The sequence below is a fragment of the Borostomias antarcticus genome (genome assembly GCF_949987555.1).
Source record: "Borostomias antarcticus genome assembly, chromosome: 6".
Classification (NCBI taxonomy): Eukaryota; Metazoa; Chordata; class Actinopteri; order Stomiiformes; family Stomiidae; genus Borostomias; species Borostomias antarcticus.
In genome coordinates, this window is record NC_140239.1 from 6866696 (window position 1) to 6881695 (window position 15000).

The following is a 15000-nucleotide window of genomic DNA, read 5'->3' on the forward strand; positions in this document are numbered from 1 at the left end:
GCGCATTTCATACACAATGCGCTTTACCAAGAGCAATAGGGGGTGGACATAGATCCTACCCATACATTTTTCAGAGGAAAGCAAAAATTTCTTCCCTGACCTCTCTCAACGAGACGATCGAGCAAGCTCCCGTAAAATGTTTACGTCTATTGGCTAGGGACATTTACAGAGCACTAAACATGGACTAAAGACTTCATAAGAGAGACATGACTCAGTAGAGTAGATCAATAGTTACAGAGATGTTGCATACACGGTAGGCCATTATGTGTTAGCTATCTTATAGCGATTAGATGACATGAACTATATATGTGTGTGTGTCTGACCCCTTCTCCAGTTTGATGTCGTCCTTGGCGGTGACCTTGGTGGTCTCAGTCTCTGGCCAGAAGGTCTTCGAGACGACCAGGGAGGCTGGGGCGGACATCATGGAGGCTGTCAGCAGATGGGATGGCGAAATCTGGGAGGAGGAGAGAAGGTGTGAGTGTGTGTGTGTGTGTGTGGGGGGGGGGGGCAGGTAAGTGAAGTTTCATGTTTATCTGACACTTATAAATATGAGCGCCTCTCCTAACTAGGCCGACACCGATTTATTTTGACGGCAAAGTGAATGGACCAGCAAAGGAAAGTTGTCTGGCATGAGCGTGCGGAATGTGACAACGGGACTGAGAAGGGCTAGTTGAAATGTAGAGTAATATCTGAAGTAAACAGTAACCCATAACCTGGCTGCACGCTAAGCTAAAGCTAAGTTCAGGAAATGAAGCCCAATGATAGCTAGCTAACGTTAGCTAGTGCTAGCCAACACGCTAGCTAGTGTTAGCTACCTAACTCAAGGCCTGAAGAGTTGGAGTTGGTTTACTGTGCACGTTCTCTCAAAGTGCTTTAGCTAAGGTTAGCTACTACAAGCTAGCTAGTCCTTGGCCGTGTCCGAATTGCATACTACCTGCTACATGCTATATAGTAGGCACTATATAGTATGCATACTGCATACTATATAGTACCTACTGTTCCACAAAACGCGTGTAGTATGCGAGAAAATACAGCATGCTACTCGAGTCATCCAGCGGAAGTGACGGGATACGATACTGTTTACTCCCGCGAACCTGTGGTACAATTATCCGGTGTTTTCTGTGATCATTTTGTGTATTATCCACAAAAATGTAGCCTTTTCCTGGCATGGGATGTGCGGCTGCTGCTGCCGCCAGGAGAAGACGTGTTAACGCTGCAAGGAGAAGAGCCGTCATGAGGTCTTCTCGACATGCTTGTACAGTAGTTGAGGTAAATATTGAACGTTAGCTTGCTAGCTACGCTAGTTAGCTAGGTTAGTTGATAGACATGCATGTGCTGGCTTGGGGCTAGCTATACTGTTACATCTGTACCAGGGATGTTATATTAAATAGATTCTGAGAGGCAGGTAAGCAAAACAATAAAACTCAACTCATTTTAAAGAGGTGGTTAAACTGAGTTTACCTGGGTTTACTCATCGCTACACGCCTGCTTTGTAATGTTACATTTTAGCTCTACAGATAATGACATCTATCTATTATCATATTGTAAAGACAAGTATATGCCATACGCACAAATGAGTTAAAGTTTGTCCTAATAATATTCCCCCTGTAGGCTCACATGGAAGACAGAGGTCCTCACCAAGTCAACCTCCACGTCCCTGCTGAGGACCTATTTTGACAGCGCGGACACAAGGAGGGACTTCAGATTGTCAAAATCGACACAGAGGAACCTTGGTGATGGTCAGGAGGATGGGGCAAGACCATGGAGGTGCTAATAATAGCAATAATAATAATAATTCATTGCATTTAGAGCTTTTCTCAGTACTCACCCTTTACAATGGTCTTGTCATTCACACACATGTGCTAGTCTTTGGAGGTAACATTACATCAGTCATTTAGCAGACACTTTTGTCCAGCATTACCTTAGTCATTTATTTAGCAGACACTTTTGTGTGTCTGCTAAGCGACTTACAGTAGGCCTAATTGCATTTAACCATTTAAAGGTTGAAGACCTTGATGGTGGCCATGGTCCTGCTGCTGCAGATCATCCCAACCCTGGAGATGGCCTCAGAAAGTGTCTCGCAGCGGCAGCATCAGCACCAGCACAAGCTGCCTGGATCGCAGCTCTTGGTGAGCACGACTACCCACATCCTGCCATAAGTAGTCAGTCTATCAGTTCATGAGTGTGCTTTGCCTTGTTCCTTATAGACAGCCTTGAGGCTTTAAACACCGATCAGTTGGTTATAGACAGCCTTGAGGCATTTGTTTAAATGTATTTGTATTTAAATTTATGTGTAACACTGTACATAGTAATCAGTTTAAGTATTTTAGGGGGAGACAACAGATCAGCGTTATCCTGTCAGTACCTTTTGCAAGGAAAGCTAATGATCTGACCAAATATAAACAAGTCAAAAGTATATTTGAAGACCATTGTGTAATAAAAATATCCAAGAAATGTTTATGGTTGTGTTTCTTCCATTATACATGTAAAGGTTACTTCTTGATGTATTAACATTTCAACAAAGTGTAATATCTACACATCAGACACATTGTCTTGATATGTCTACAGGTCATGTACAGTAACTTGGAAGGTCTTAACACAACACGCAGAGCGCTTTGGACATGTAACTCCCTTATCAAGTAGTCGTTAGTCAGACACATTAAACAGTGAAGCTTTCATAACCGTCTCTGAATAATTCCAATGAAGCATTGTGAACCAACATGTGTGTTCCGTCTTTTATGCCTAATTGCAAACTACAATGTCCATTAGGAATGTTCTTTTACTCTAATGACTGGTTTTAGGTATATTGACATTTGTTCTTTGACTGGGAATACATTACAAGGAATGACACACAAACACCAATTTAATTCAAGAAAATACATTTAATAAAAAATAACAAACAATAATGGAACAAGATAAAACAGTTTTTTTTGACTGAGGCTTCTAGAAGCAACATCAGCCGGTCCTCCCTCTCCTTAAACAACCCCCTTTCCTCCCTCCACTCAGCCTTCATCTCTGCCTTCTCTCTCAACATCATGATTCAACATCAGCCGGTCCTCCCTCTGGAGGACGGCAAACTCTTCCCTGTTTACGGGGAAGAGAAACACCACGCTGAAAGGCTTGGAGTAAGTTAACTAACGTATGCATTGTTGTTCAGAAGCAATCCAGCGGTCTGTTTACTTTGAATATTGATTTATGTAGGACCTACATCTTAGAAGCTGGGCTGCAGGGGACGACGGAGACAGCCTGGATAAAGCACACAGAGAACCTTGTAGCCATGTACAAGGTGATTTTGATCTACAGGCTACATGATAGCAAAGATATTGATAGGGACTCACAGTTTGTATGACACTAGAAAACTGTTATCTAACCTCATAGGACCTAAAGAGCCCCAGAACTGGGGTCAGCACAGAGGGAGGGGAGGCCACAGCCGCTTCGTGGAAGTGGTACAGGGTCTTGGAAGAGGCGATGGGGGCCACCCATGCAGCCGTCCTCCAGAGGATCATCGTCCCTGGTGTGGTCGTTGGTCCCTGTAATACATCCAGAAGTATTATGGGACAATGAATACTAATACATTAATATATGATATATGAACAGTTGAACTCGTTTAAATCATGGAATGAACAGACAATTGTTTAAACAACTTCAAGTAACGTTAGGCTCGGTGGCTTAGGTTAGCCATTTAACAACTCATCACAATTTCGACATTTCTTATACATTTCTTAAGCAATCATGGTCATATTACATGGAAATGTTACTCTGTTTGTCTTGATTCTAGCTATAATAACATTTAAGCTATGACATTAATACGTTTTGAGCAAGAGCCGTCTGAACACCTGTAACGTTAGCAGCCTATTAACGTTAGCTGGGCTAGCGAGCTAACGTAACGTCCACCACAGAGATCAATGCAAGCAGCTAGCTATCATGACGTTCTTTTTCGAAATGTCATTTCTACCCCACCTATATACACAAAACTGCATTTGTAGCTCTGAGTCGTTATAACTAAGATATCTGTCCGGAAAAATAATTTTTCCATCGACAAATTAAGTCAATACTTACATTTGAAAACTCCCGCTGCGGTCCCGGAGATCTCTTCGTTCGCCATCTTTTTTTATTTTTCTCACTGCCCAGTGACGTCTCACGTCTCGACTTCCGGAACAGTATGCTCTGGACTATGCTACATTTACGCCCATTTTTTCGCCGATTTCGCCTACTATATAGTACCTACTATATAGTAGGCGAAATACAGTATGCACAGTTTTGATGCAGCATGCTGCATCTCGCCTACTATATAGCAAGTAGTATGCAATTCGGACACGGCCCTTGTCACCAACACTTGCCTCACAACGTACGTAGCTAAACTATTCACACAGCAAGCAACGTCAGCTGACTGGGACTGTCTCGTGAGTAGAATAACCAGTGTTGTGAAATACATTTAACAATTGGTCAGTTGATATGTTGCACAGCAATCGAGCAGGACAATATCATTAGGGCTAGGTTAGGTAGCTAGCAAAGTCAGCTTGCCCAGCTGGTATGGTTATAGGCTCATTCCTATGGGATAGCTTAGTAGTTTGTGATTTAGCAATGGGTTGACTAATCACTAGATCAATATTTTCAGTTGGGGATAGGACTACAACACAACCTGTGCTGTGGCACCAGGAATCTGCTCTGACCACTGTTTTTATTCACCACCATATCATGTTATTATGCAGATTAAATGTACTGTATGTCTACGCGACACAAAAAAGTCTTTATATAAATGTTATTTTTGGCCAATATTCTCCCTTCTGTTCTGTTGCAGCTTTGATGCTGGGATGCCTGGTGTGGTTGAGGCCAGAGAACACCGGGATGCAACACCAGTCAGGTGTCGGCTGCTGTGCAACGCTGATGTCCAGCCCCCCCAAAGATGGTCTTCAGGTTCAAGCCCCACCCGGACAGGACATAGGCCAGACAGCAGTATCAGATCATGGATGGCTGTGACTGTGTCCATAATACAGGCAGTGCAATTACATAACATGTCAAGTATACTGTACAGTAGTGCAGAGTAAGTTCTCTATTGTATAGACAAGGTGTTCAATTGCTCATGTGTTGTCAGGTGTTGGTTCAAGTGTACAGTGGTGGAGAGTCAGTTGTTTATAGTACTCTGGTTGTACTATACATAGGCCCTCACTTTAATTATAACAATGGCACACATGCCACCCCCTGGACCAACAAGTGAACACGTGACACCTTGTCTATACAATAGACAACTGACTATGCATCACTGTACACTCGAACACTCAAACCAACACCTGAGAACACTTGAGCAATTGAACACCTATTCTATACAATAGACAACTGACTCTGTACCAAGTTTATTATAGTTAACGAAAACCAACTAAAAAATGAAAACTAGGTGTGAAAAAACATTTTAGTTAACTGAAATAAAAATAAAAACTAGACTTTACAAAAAAATGATAACTAACTAAAACTTCATTGTGTGTTTACAAAATTAACTAAAATAAACTAAAATTATAGAGAAAATGTCCTTAGTTTTAGTCTTTTTCATTTCATACATAAGCCTAGTATTTTGGGTGGATATGAAATCTATCCTCCATGTTCTTTAGCTGTGCCCCTGCGCAGAAGTATCCTGACGTGCCCCAGATGGTTTGTTTCACACGGAGTGAAACAACGTGAGCTCACGAGATCAGGATAGTCTGACAAGGCTAGCACAGAAGAAAAAAAAACTAAAACTAATACTGATACTAATAAAAACTAAACTAAAACTAAGCATTTTCAAAAGATAAAAACTAAACTAAACTAGCAAACCTGCTTTAAAACTAATCAAAACTAAACTGAAATTGAAAACAAAAAGTTAAAACGATATAAAAATAAAAACTAATGAAAAAAGCAAAACTATTATAACCTTGCTCTGTACTACTGTATACATGTGCATTACATGGCTATCTTCTTTACAAAGATGGTCACAACCACAACATGTCCTGAGAGCACATGCAAAATAATAACTTATGGCTACATTTAATGTGCATGTCTGTATGTTTAATAAAGCATTTAGGAAAAGTTTAAATCAAGACTTGCGTATTACCTATTCTGTTGAGTACTATGTTTACAATTGTTCATTCAGGATATTATTACAATTGGCCTACACTTAGGTTACTTAGCTAAGAACCATTTTAATTACAATTTACTTCTAAGGGCAAATACTTTACTTTCATATCTTCATATCAATATAATATCAAGATCCTAGTAGATGTCCAAATAACCCACTGTGTCCTGGGTCTACTTATTCGCCACCTAAAGCGAAGTGCAAAACAGCAAGTCATGACCTTTATCCAGAAACAAAAGTTGAACCCATTGCAGCAAAATCATTCTCATATAGAACCCTTTTCAGGCCGGTAGGATTCATATAGAACCCCTTTCAGGTGAGGAAGAACTTTTAAGGGTTCCAAACAGCACAACATAGTGCTGAAAAGGGTTCTGTTTGGAACTGTAGGGAAACCTTTTCTCAAAGGGGTCTTGTTACAAATGGTTCTATACAGCACCCTTTCTTTTAGAGTTCCTTCCTTCCTCTTCTATCTTTCCCTTTCTTTCTATCTTTCCCTTTTGCCTTCTCTCTTCCACCCATCTGCTGTACTTCTCTCATCTTTCTCCTCCCCCTCTCCCTCGTCCCTCCTAGCCCTGCTCCTCCTCTCTAGCCCCCTCCTCCTCTCCTCCCCTCTTCCTCCCCAGTCGTCTCTCCCCCTCTTCCTCACCCCGAAGGAGATGTAGGCTCCCAGTACGCTGCCGGCGATGGTGGAGAAGCCGGCCGTCATCACGGCGTGGAGCTCCGACATGGTCAGCTGGGAGAGGTACGGACGAATCAGGAGAGGGGACTCTGACTGGAAGGTAGACGGAGAGAAAAAAAAAAGAGAGAGAGAGAGAGAAAGAGAGAGAGAGAAAGAGGAGCCTCTTTTACAAAGAGAAAGTCTTTTCTCTTTCGTCCTCCATCATTTTCCATCACTCTGTTCAACACCCACCATTCCCACAAAAATGTTTCCGGCGGCAACCGTGGACTCTGTTGGAGAGGTTCCCATGATAACCTGCATAAAGAACCCAACCTGGAGACAGGAAGTGCAGAGTCAGGTTAGAGGTCATGTACAAGGTCACACAACTTTACCAAGCAAAATAGAGCTGTAAAGCTACGGTCACTATCCCCAGTGACTCTGCCATAGTATACGATGGATGAATAGTAGCAGGTGGGATTCGAACCTGAGATTACATGGGAACCTGCAGGGCATCTACCATTAGGCCAAAGAGCACTTCTGCAAGGTCAGTTTGCCAAGTCACAGGCAGAGCTGCTTAGCTACAACAAATTAATATGATGATGATGATGATGATGATGATGATAGTACTATAACAGCAATACGGTAAAAAAAATCGAGGAGTTTGCTTGATCGTCTCGTTGAGAGCGGTCAAGGATTTATTTATTTTTTACAGTATATAGGTTCAAACGGAAGAACTGTTTTTTTTGCTCCCCTCTGGAAAATTTGTGGTAGGATCAGTAAAGTATATGTACACCCCCCCCTTTCTTTCTGTGAAACATATTGTGTTGCCTTTATGTATGAAATGTGTTATATAAATGATATAACAACAATTTGAGTTGATTTGTTTAGTGATGATGATGGTCAGTACCTTGAAGATGAGCCACTGCATGAACCCCAGGTAGTAGAGCATGGAGATGATAGTACTGAAGAACACCACGATAGGCAGCACCTTCACACCCAAACAGCACAGATAAAAGTGTGTGCGTGTGTGTTTGCGTGCGCGCGTGTGTGTGTTTGTGTGCAGGAGTGCATACTGTGTGTGTGTACAGGCGTGCTTGTGTGTTGTTATCTGCGTGTAAGAGTGTGTGTGTGTGTGGGGGGGGGGGGGCGGGACACATACCTTGAAGGCAAACACTTGGTCAACTAAATTCTCACCAAAGACAAACTTGGAGCCAGCGTTAGTGTAGGACAGAAACACCTGTTAGTGAGAGAGAGCATTGTTTTAATACCTGAAGCCTGATTGTTTGTGCGGGTGTGCGGGCGTGCGGGCGTGTTTATACCTGCACTTGTACGCCCAGCCAATCCACAGCAGTAAAGCCAGCCTGCGTCCGAAGGATGATGAGGCCAATCACGAACTGCAACGCCACACCAGCCAGCACCGTCCGCCATGACACCTACAGAGAGAGAGCAAGAGAGAGACAGACAGATGGAGAGAGACAGAGAGAGAGAGAGAGAGAGAGAGAGAGAGAGACAGAAAGACAGAAACACAGAGAGACAGAAAGCAGGGGGACAGAGAGACAGAGACACACAGAAAGACAAAGAGACAGAAAGGCAGGGGGACAGAGAGAGAGAGAGAGAGAGAGAGAGAGAGAGAGAGAGAGAGATGCTACTGCATGAATAAAGCTCATCGCACAGAATTCCTTAAAAGTCCTTGAATTCATTGTACTTTTCCAAGCTTACTCAGCTTCAATGATTCTCACAACCCATGGTTTATATGTGTGTGTGTGTGTGCGCCAAGGTTATTATAGTTAACGAAAACTAACTAAAAAACGAAAACTAGGTGTGAAAAAACATTTTAGTTAACTGAAATAAAAATAAAAACTAGACTTAAAAAAAAACGATAACTAACTAAAACTGCATTGTGTGTTTATAAAACTAACAAAAATAAACTAAAATTATAGAGAAAATGTCCTTAGTTTTAGTCTTTTTCATTTCATACATAAGCCTAGTATTTTGGGTGGATATGAAATCTATCCGCTATTTTATTTAGCTGTGCCCCTGTGCAGAAGTAACCTGACGTGCGCCAGATGGTTTGTTTCACACGGAGTGAAACAACGTGAGCTCACGAGATCAGGATTATCTGACAAGGCTAGCACAGAAGAAAAAAAAACTAAAACTAATACTGAAACTAATAAAAACTAAACTAAAACTAAGCATTTTCAAAAAATTAAAACGAAACTAAACTAGCAAACCTGCTTTAAAACTAATCAAAACTAAACTGAAATTGATAACAAAAAGTTAAAACGATATAAAAATAAAAAATAATGAAAAAAGCAAAACTATTATAACCTTGGTGTGCTCGCACGCACGGGTGTGCGTGCGTGTGCATGTGTGTGTGAGTGTTTGCGTGTGTGTGCACGCGTGTGTGTGTTTGTGTATGTGTTTGCGTGTGTGTGCGTGTGTGTGTACAGTATGTGTTTGTGTGCGTGTGCATGTGCGCGTGTCTGTATGTGTTTGCGTGCATGTTTGTGTGTGCGTGTGCGTGTGTGCGTGTGTGTGTGTGTGTGCGTGTGTGCGCATCCTACCCTGAAGGGGTTCTTGGAGAAGATCAGTATGCCTAGTAAGAAGCAGAGGAGACCAGCGAAGGAGACCAGCCCTCTGGGTCCGTGTCTGGACGTGTCCAGAACCAGCCAGCACACCAGACCCACCAACAGCAGCCCACACATCACCCTGAGGACAGACACACAGGAAGAGGGGGAGGGACAGAGGGAGAGAGAGAGAGAGGGAGAGAGAGAGGGAGAGAAAGACACTGAGTAATTCAAGGGGAGATATGTGACATTATACAAGAGAGGAAAGTGGATGAAGAAGAACTGTCAGAGAGAGAGAGAGGAGAGGGGATAGAATGAGAGAGAGAGACAGACAGAGAGACAGAAAGACAGACAGACAGACAGAGAGGGAGAGAGACGGAGAGAGACAGAGAGAGGGACAGAGAGAGGCAGAGACAAAGAGAGGCAGAGAGAGAGAAGGAGAGACTGAGAGAGGCAGAGATAGAGAGACAGAGGTAAATGCAGAGAGAGATACAGGAGAGACAGAGAGAGACAGGGAGATAGTCCGTGAGCCAGTAGGGTTGGTCGTCTGAGAGAAATAATGCTCAGTCATTTTTGGCATGGTATACACCTCTAGAGTTAGAAAATATATGATAGCATTGCACCAGTGGTAGCTTCATAAGTGTACCAGAATCCCAATACGATATTCATGAAAGCACAAATGCGATGGAGACTGATTGATTTTTCCTACCCTCGTTATTATTTGGGAAAAGGTGCAAATGCAATCAAATGAGACTAAACTAGCCTGGGATTTATGTGTGTGTGTGGGGGGGGGGGGGCAGCAGTGATGGTGGGGCTTAATACTGCTTCAGAATAGCAAATATCAAACCTTTAATGATCTATCTTTGAGATCAAATGGCCTGTCTCTGGTCATTAGAACTAGATCATATTAATATTCTGGTCCACCAGACAGATCCTGACATTTTGATCCTTGGTGAATCCTGGTTAAAGGAGAGTATTTCAGATAGTCAAATCGCTGTACCTGGTTTTTACCCTTACAGAGTGGATAGAGCTGATAGATCAGGGGGAAGCATCATAGCCTATGTGAAAAATGTTCTCTCTGTTACTGTCCTGGAATCCATCAGTAAACCAATGTGTTTTGAATAGATCTGTATAAGAGTTCATTTGGGCCCTACATCTGTAGTACTGTAGTAGTTGGGGTTTATAGACCCCCTGATGCTAAGCAGGATGCCATTGATACACTTTTAGATTTATTTTCTAAATATACTGATGACGAATTGATTGTTACAGGTGATATCAATCTGAATTGGTTAAATAACAACTCTAACCATCTAAAGGAGTTATGTGACCGAATGTCATTACAACAATTAATCACTGATCCTACAAGACCAAATTTGGATGACCCATCAAAGTCTACATTACTTGATCTGGTTTTATCAAACCAACCAAAGAAAATTGTTTCTAGTGTTTTTTTTTTTAATTGGGTGTCTGATCACTGCCCTATAACCTGTGTGTTAGGAGTGCTTGCCCCAAGAGACCTGGCTCTCACATGGTCATTAGGAGAAACTTAAAGCATTTTAATGAGCAAGCTTTTTTGGCTGACTTGGCACAGAGCAACATTGTTTATACATCTGAGAACCAGGATGTTCACACATTGTTAGATTCCTTCTTGGAAGCCTTTACTTCGGTTGTTGACAATCATGCCCCTTTTAAAAAGCTAAGAGTGAAGAACCGAGTAACACCGTGGTTCTCCCAGGAGCTTTTAGCCTTAGGGTTAGGGTTAGAAATTCTGCCTGATCTCGGGCCAGAAAGTCAGATGACCCTGCTCACTGGGCGTTGTTCAGTTCCAGTTCCAACAGATTAGGAACAGGTGTAGCATTGCTGTAAAAAAAAGCTAGCTCTTTACCCACACATGTTGTATTAGATGACCGCCAAATCTCTGAGCAGGATAAAATATGCTTAGCTTTTAATAAGCATTTTATTAATGCAGGTCATGTTTTAGAGAAGGAGCATCCTAACCCCCCTACTGTCAGTCCCACACCCAGCACTCCTTTTGAATGTCCCTCCCATTTTAAATTTCAACCTTTTTCCTCTATCAATGTTGTTGAGGCTATTCAAACTTTGAATTCTAGATGTCCTACTGGAGAGGATAAACTTGACTCCTCATTTTTAAAGCTAGCAGTGACTGATCCCACAGTTCTAGAGCAACTAACTCATATTTTTAATGTTTGTATTGCCACTGGCAAAATTCCTAGGGCTTGGAAATCTGCTCATGTGACTCCACTACATAAAGGAGGTGATAGGGCAGAACGTAACAACTACCGCCCTATTTCCAAGCTTCCTTTTTTAGCAAAAGCTTTGGAAACATTGGTTAATAATCAGTTGAAAGATTTTCTTTCCTCAATTTTAAATCCTCATCAATCCGGTTTCAGAGCAAACCACAGTACAATCTCGGCTGTCACCCTGGTTACTAATGACATTAGATCAGCATTAGATGAAAAGAAACACTGTGCAGCCCCCTTTGTAGACCTATCTAAAGCTTTTGATACCGTTGATCACACACTGTTATTACACACTATCCAGGATTGGTTTTGATAAAAATGCCTGTGCATTGTTTCAAAGTTACATATCTGAAAGATATCAATGTGTGAAGTCAGGGAATATCCAGTCCACTTTTTTACCTGTCACAAAAGGTGTCCCACAAGGGTCAATTTTGGGCCCTGTACTTTTTACATTATATATCAATGATATTGTGTCCTCTCTTAATAATTGTTACGCCGACCTCTATGCCGATGACAGTGTAATTTATTGTGTTGCTGCTTCTGTTGAGATAGCTATTGAGCATCTACAAGCTGCTTTTGACAACTTACAAGTAGCTCTTGCTAATCTTAAACTGATGCTTAATGCCAGCAAAACAAAGTTTATGGTGTTTACTAGAAGTAAAAAAGTCACTTTTAATACTCTAGGTATAAAGACAAGAAATTGATCTAACATTGAAAGAGTTTCAGAATATAAATATCTGGGTATCTGGCTGGATGATTAATTTAATTTTAAATACCACATTAATGTCTTAACAGGTAAATTACGCCAGAATTTTTTTTTTATATACAGAAATAAATCCAGTTTTCCCAAGTTTTGTAGGAAAATAATTGTAGCGGCTGTATTTTTATCTGTGCTAGATTATGGCGATATTATATATAGCAATGCGGCAGCTACTGATCTGGTACCTCTAAACTCTGTATATCACTCTGCTATTAGATTCATTACTGATGATACATTTTATACACACCATTGTATCTTATATGACAGAGTTGGTTGGCTGACCTTTAGAAACGAGAAGAAAAAGACATTGGTATCTCTTTATTTTCAAGGCTTTAACTGGAAAGCTGCCTCTATACCTCACATCAATGTTGAACTATTCTACAAATCCATATTCTACAAGGTCTATGGACTTTCTCACTTTACAGACCCCCTTTATGTCCTCTGACTTTGGTAAAGCTGCCTTTTCTGCACTGGCTCCAAGTTCTTGGAACCAGCTCCAAGATTTTTTTTAAATAGTCACACTTCCTGAATATGGTCTATTTAGAAGTATGGTAAATAACTTCTGTGTCTCAATCTGTGATTGTTTATGAAATTATGTATTTTCTTATATTTCCTAATTGATTATTCTTGTGCTATATTATGTTGTTATGGACTTTTAATAATTTTTATCACTCAACGCACTTGTAAATGAGGATAACCTCAATGTGTTTTTGAGTATAAATAAAGGTTTGAATGAAAAGAGGAAGTCTGCTCAAAATGAAAGGACACGCCTGACGAGTCAACTCCAAGAAAAACGTCAGACAGACTCGTCCATGACAGAAAAGATAACCTGCCCGCAGTTTTACTCTGACTGTGACTCTAGGGCTTGAGAGCAACTCAACGCGATTTCCAGAAAAGAGAAGAAAAATAAATGGTATTAATCAGTATTTTCCCAACGTAGAATGACCAGTCCATGTGTCACACAGCATGTCTCAAGAGTGGACCATGATGACTCTAAAGCACAGAGTCCTTTCAGAAGAAAGCCCTAGCCATGCAGACCAATCAGAACCTTTCCTCCAAATGCATTTCTTCCTTTCTTCCTCTCCTCCCTCCCCCCCTTTCCTCTTGTCCTCTCAATTTCCTCCCCTCCCTACACACATTGGTCTTACCTTTCAATGATGTCAAATCAGCAATTTCCTACTATTTCTTAAACACTGAGAAAGGGGAACCGAATGAAATGAAATTTGTTTATTAGTCACACAGCAATTGACATTAAACTGTTCTAAACCTGGTCAGTCTATACTATTCAGGGCTAGCCTATACTCCACTACCACCCTGCCAGGAACCATTCATTGCACCATTGACTTTTGTAACTCGGTCTGCATTGCCATATCTACAGTCAATATTATTTTGTTACTTCAGTGAAACTGACGTTTTTGAAAGATGAACGCCTTTTCTCTGAGGTGGCTACACTTGAAGCCCCCACCTTTTATATCAAAAGCACCTTTTTGCCCTTAAATATATCCACTACTATCTACTAACCTGCCTTCGAGATCCTTATCATGTGATCTCCACATAGAGAAACAGCATGTGAGATCACAATGGTGAAAATGAAATGGGTGCATTCTTTTAACAATAAAGAGAGAAAAAATGTTTAAAAAAATAAATGAATAATAATAATAAAATGTTGATGATAGATGTGCCAGGGTTGAGGTCCAGCTGATGGTGTTTGGGAACCTATGTGCCCGGGGCTGAGCCCTGGATAGCTCCGGCCCAATTTAGCCCCTGGTGAACACAGAGAAAGCTACCACAGCTGCAATGCTATCACATCTTTTCTAGCCCTATAGGGGTGTATACCTTGCCAAAAATCACCTTGATAATTTTTCCCCCCAGATGGCAACGGTGGCCCTAGTCCTAGCTCACGGACTAAGAGAGACAGAGACAGACAGACAGAGAGAGAGAGAGAGAGAGAGAGAGAGAGGCACAGAGAGAGACAGAGAGAGAGACAGAGAGACGGGGACAAAGAAAGAGAGAGAGAGAGAGAGAGAGAAGGGCAGAGAGACAGAGAGAAAAGCACAGAGACTGTGAGAGAGAGAGACAGAGAGACAGGGACAGAGAGAGAGAGGCAGAGAGAGAGAGTCAGAGAGAAAAGAACAGAGAAAGAGAGAGACAGAGAGAGACACAGAGAGACAGTGGGAGAGAGAGAGAGAGAGAGAGAGAGAGAGAGAGAGAGGCAGAGAGACAAAGACAGAGAGAGAGGCACAGAGACAGAGTGACCCCTCACCATTTGATCAGGAACCTGCGTCTGTGGAGGACTGCCCTGACTGGTTCAAGGCCGTCCCACAGTCGGCCGCCATAGCGACCCATCAGCCAATCCCAGAGCAGGAAAAACATGGCTGCCAGGGTCAGCACCAGCAGTCCCAGCGCACGCTGGAAGTTCAACACGCACGCCGCTATCACCACGGCGATGAAGCCTGGGATCAGAACCACAGACATATTTGTTGTCATTAAAGCTTTTAATCTTGTTTACTGACCCTACCTGTGGCTATGTAGACTAACAAGTGCAAAGCCCATATAGGTCAGTATCGATCAGATAAAAACAGACTCGTACTGTCAATATCAGAACCACATACCCGATTACAGGTGATATCAACATTGGAGTGTTCACA

General features: G+C 41.8%; 1 protein-coding gene across 1 annotated transcript in view; it reads right to left on the reverse strand.

Annotated features, from left to right (window-relative positions):
• The window catches only part of LOC311310233 (solute carrier family 28 member 3-like), a gene marked incomplete at both ends in the record, with an annotated part of 36469 nt that overhangs the window by 18436 nt on the left and 3033 nt on the right, over nucleotides 1-15000 (reverse strand). The window contains 8 exons of the mRNA XM_084439656.1: nucleotides 324-454; nucleotides 6753-6878; nucleotides 7017-7097; nucleotides 7672-7752; nucleotides 7924-8001; nucleotides 8084-8197; nucleotides 9329-9473; nucleotides 14616-14805. Of these exons, the coding sequence (XP_084295782.1) occupies nucleotides 324-454; nucleotides 6753-6878; nucleotides 7017-7097; nucleotides 7672-7752; nucleotides 7924-8001; nucleotides 8084-8197; nucleotides 9329-9473; nucleotides 14616-14805 (946 nt within the window). The remainder of the gene's footprint in view (nucleotides 1-323; nucleotides 455-6752; nucleotides 6879-7016; nucleotides 7098-7671; nucleotides 7753-7923; nucleotides 8002-8083; nucleotides 8198-9328; nucleotides 9474-14615; nucleotides 14806-15000) is intronic.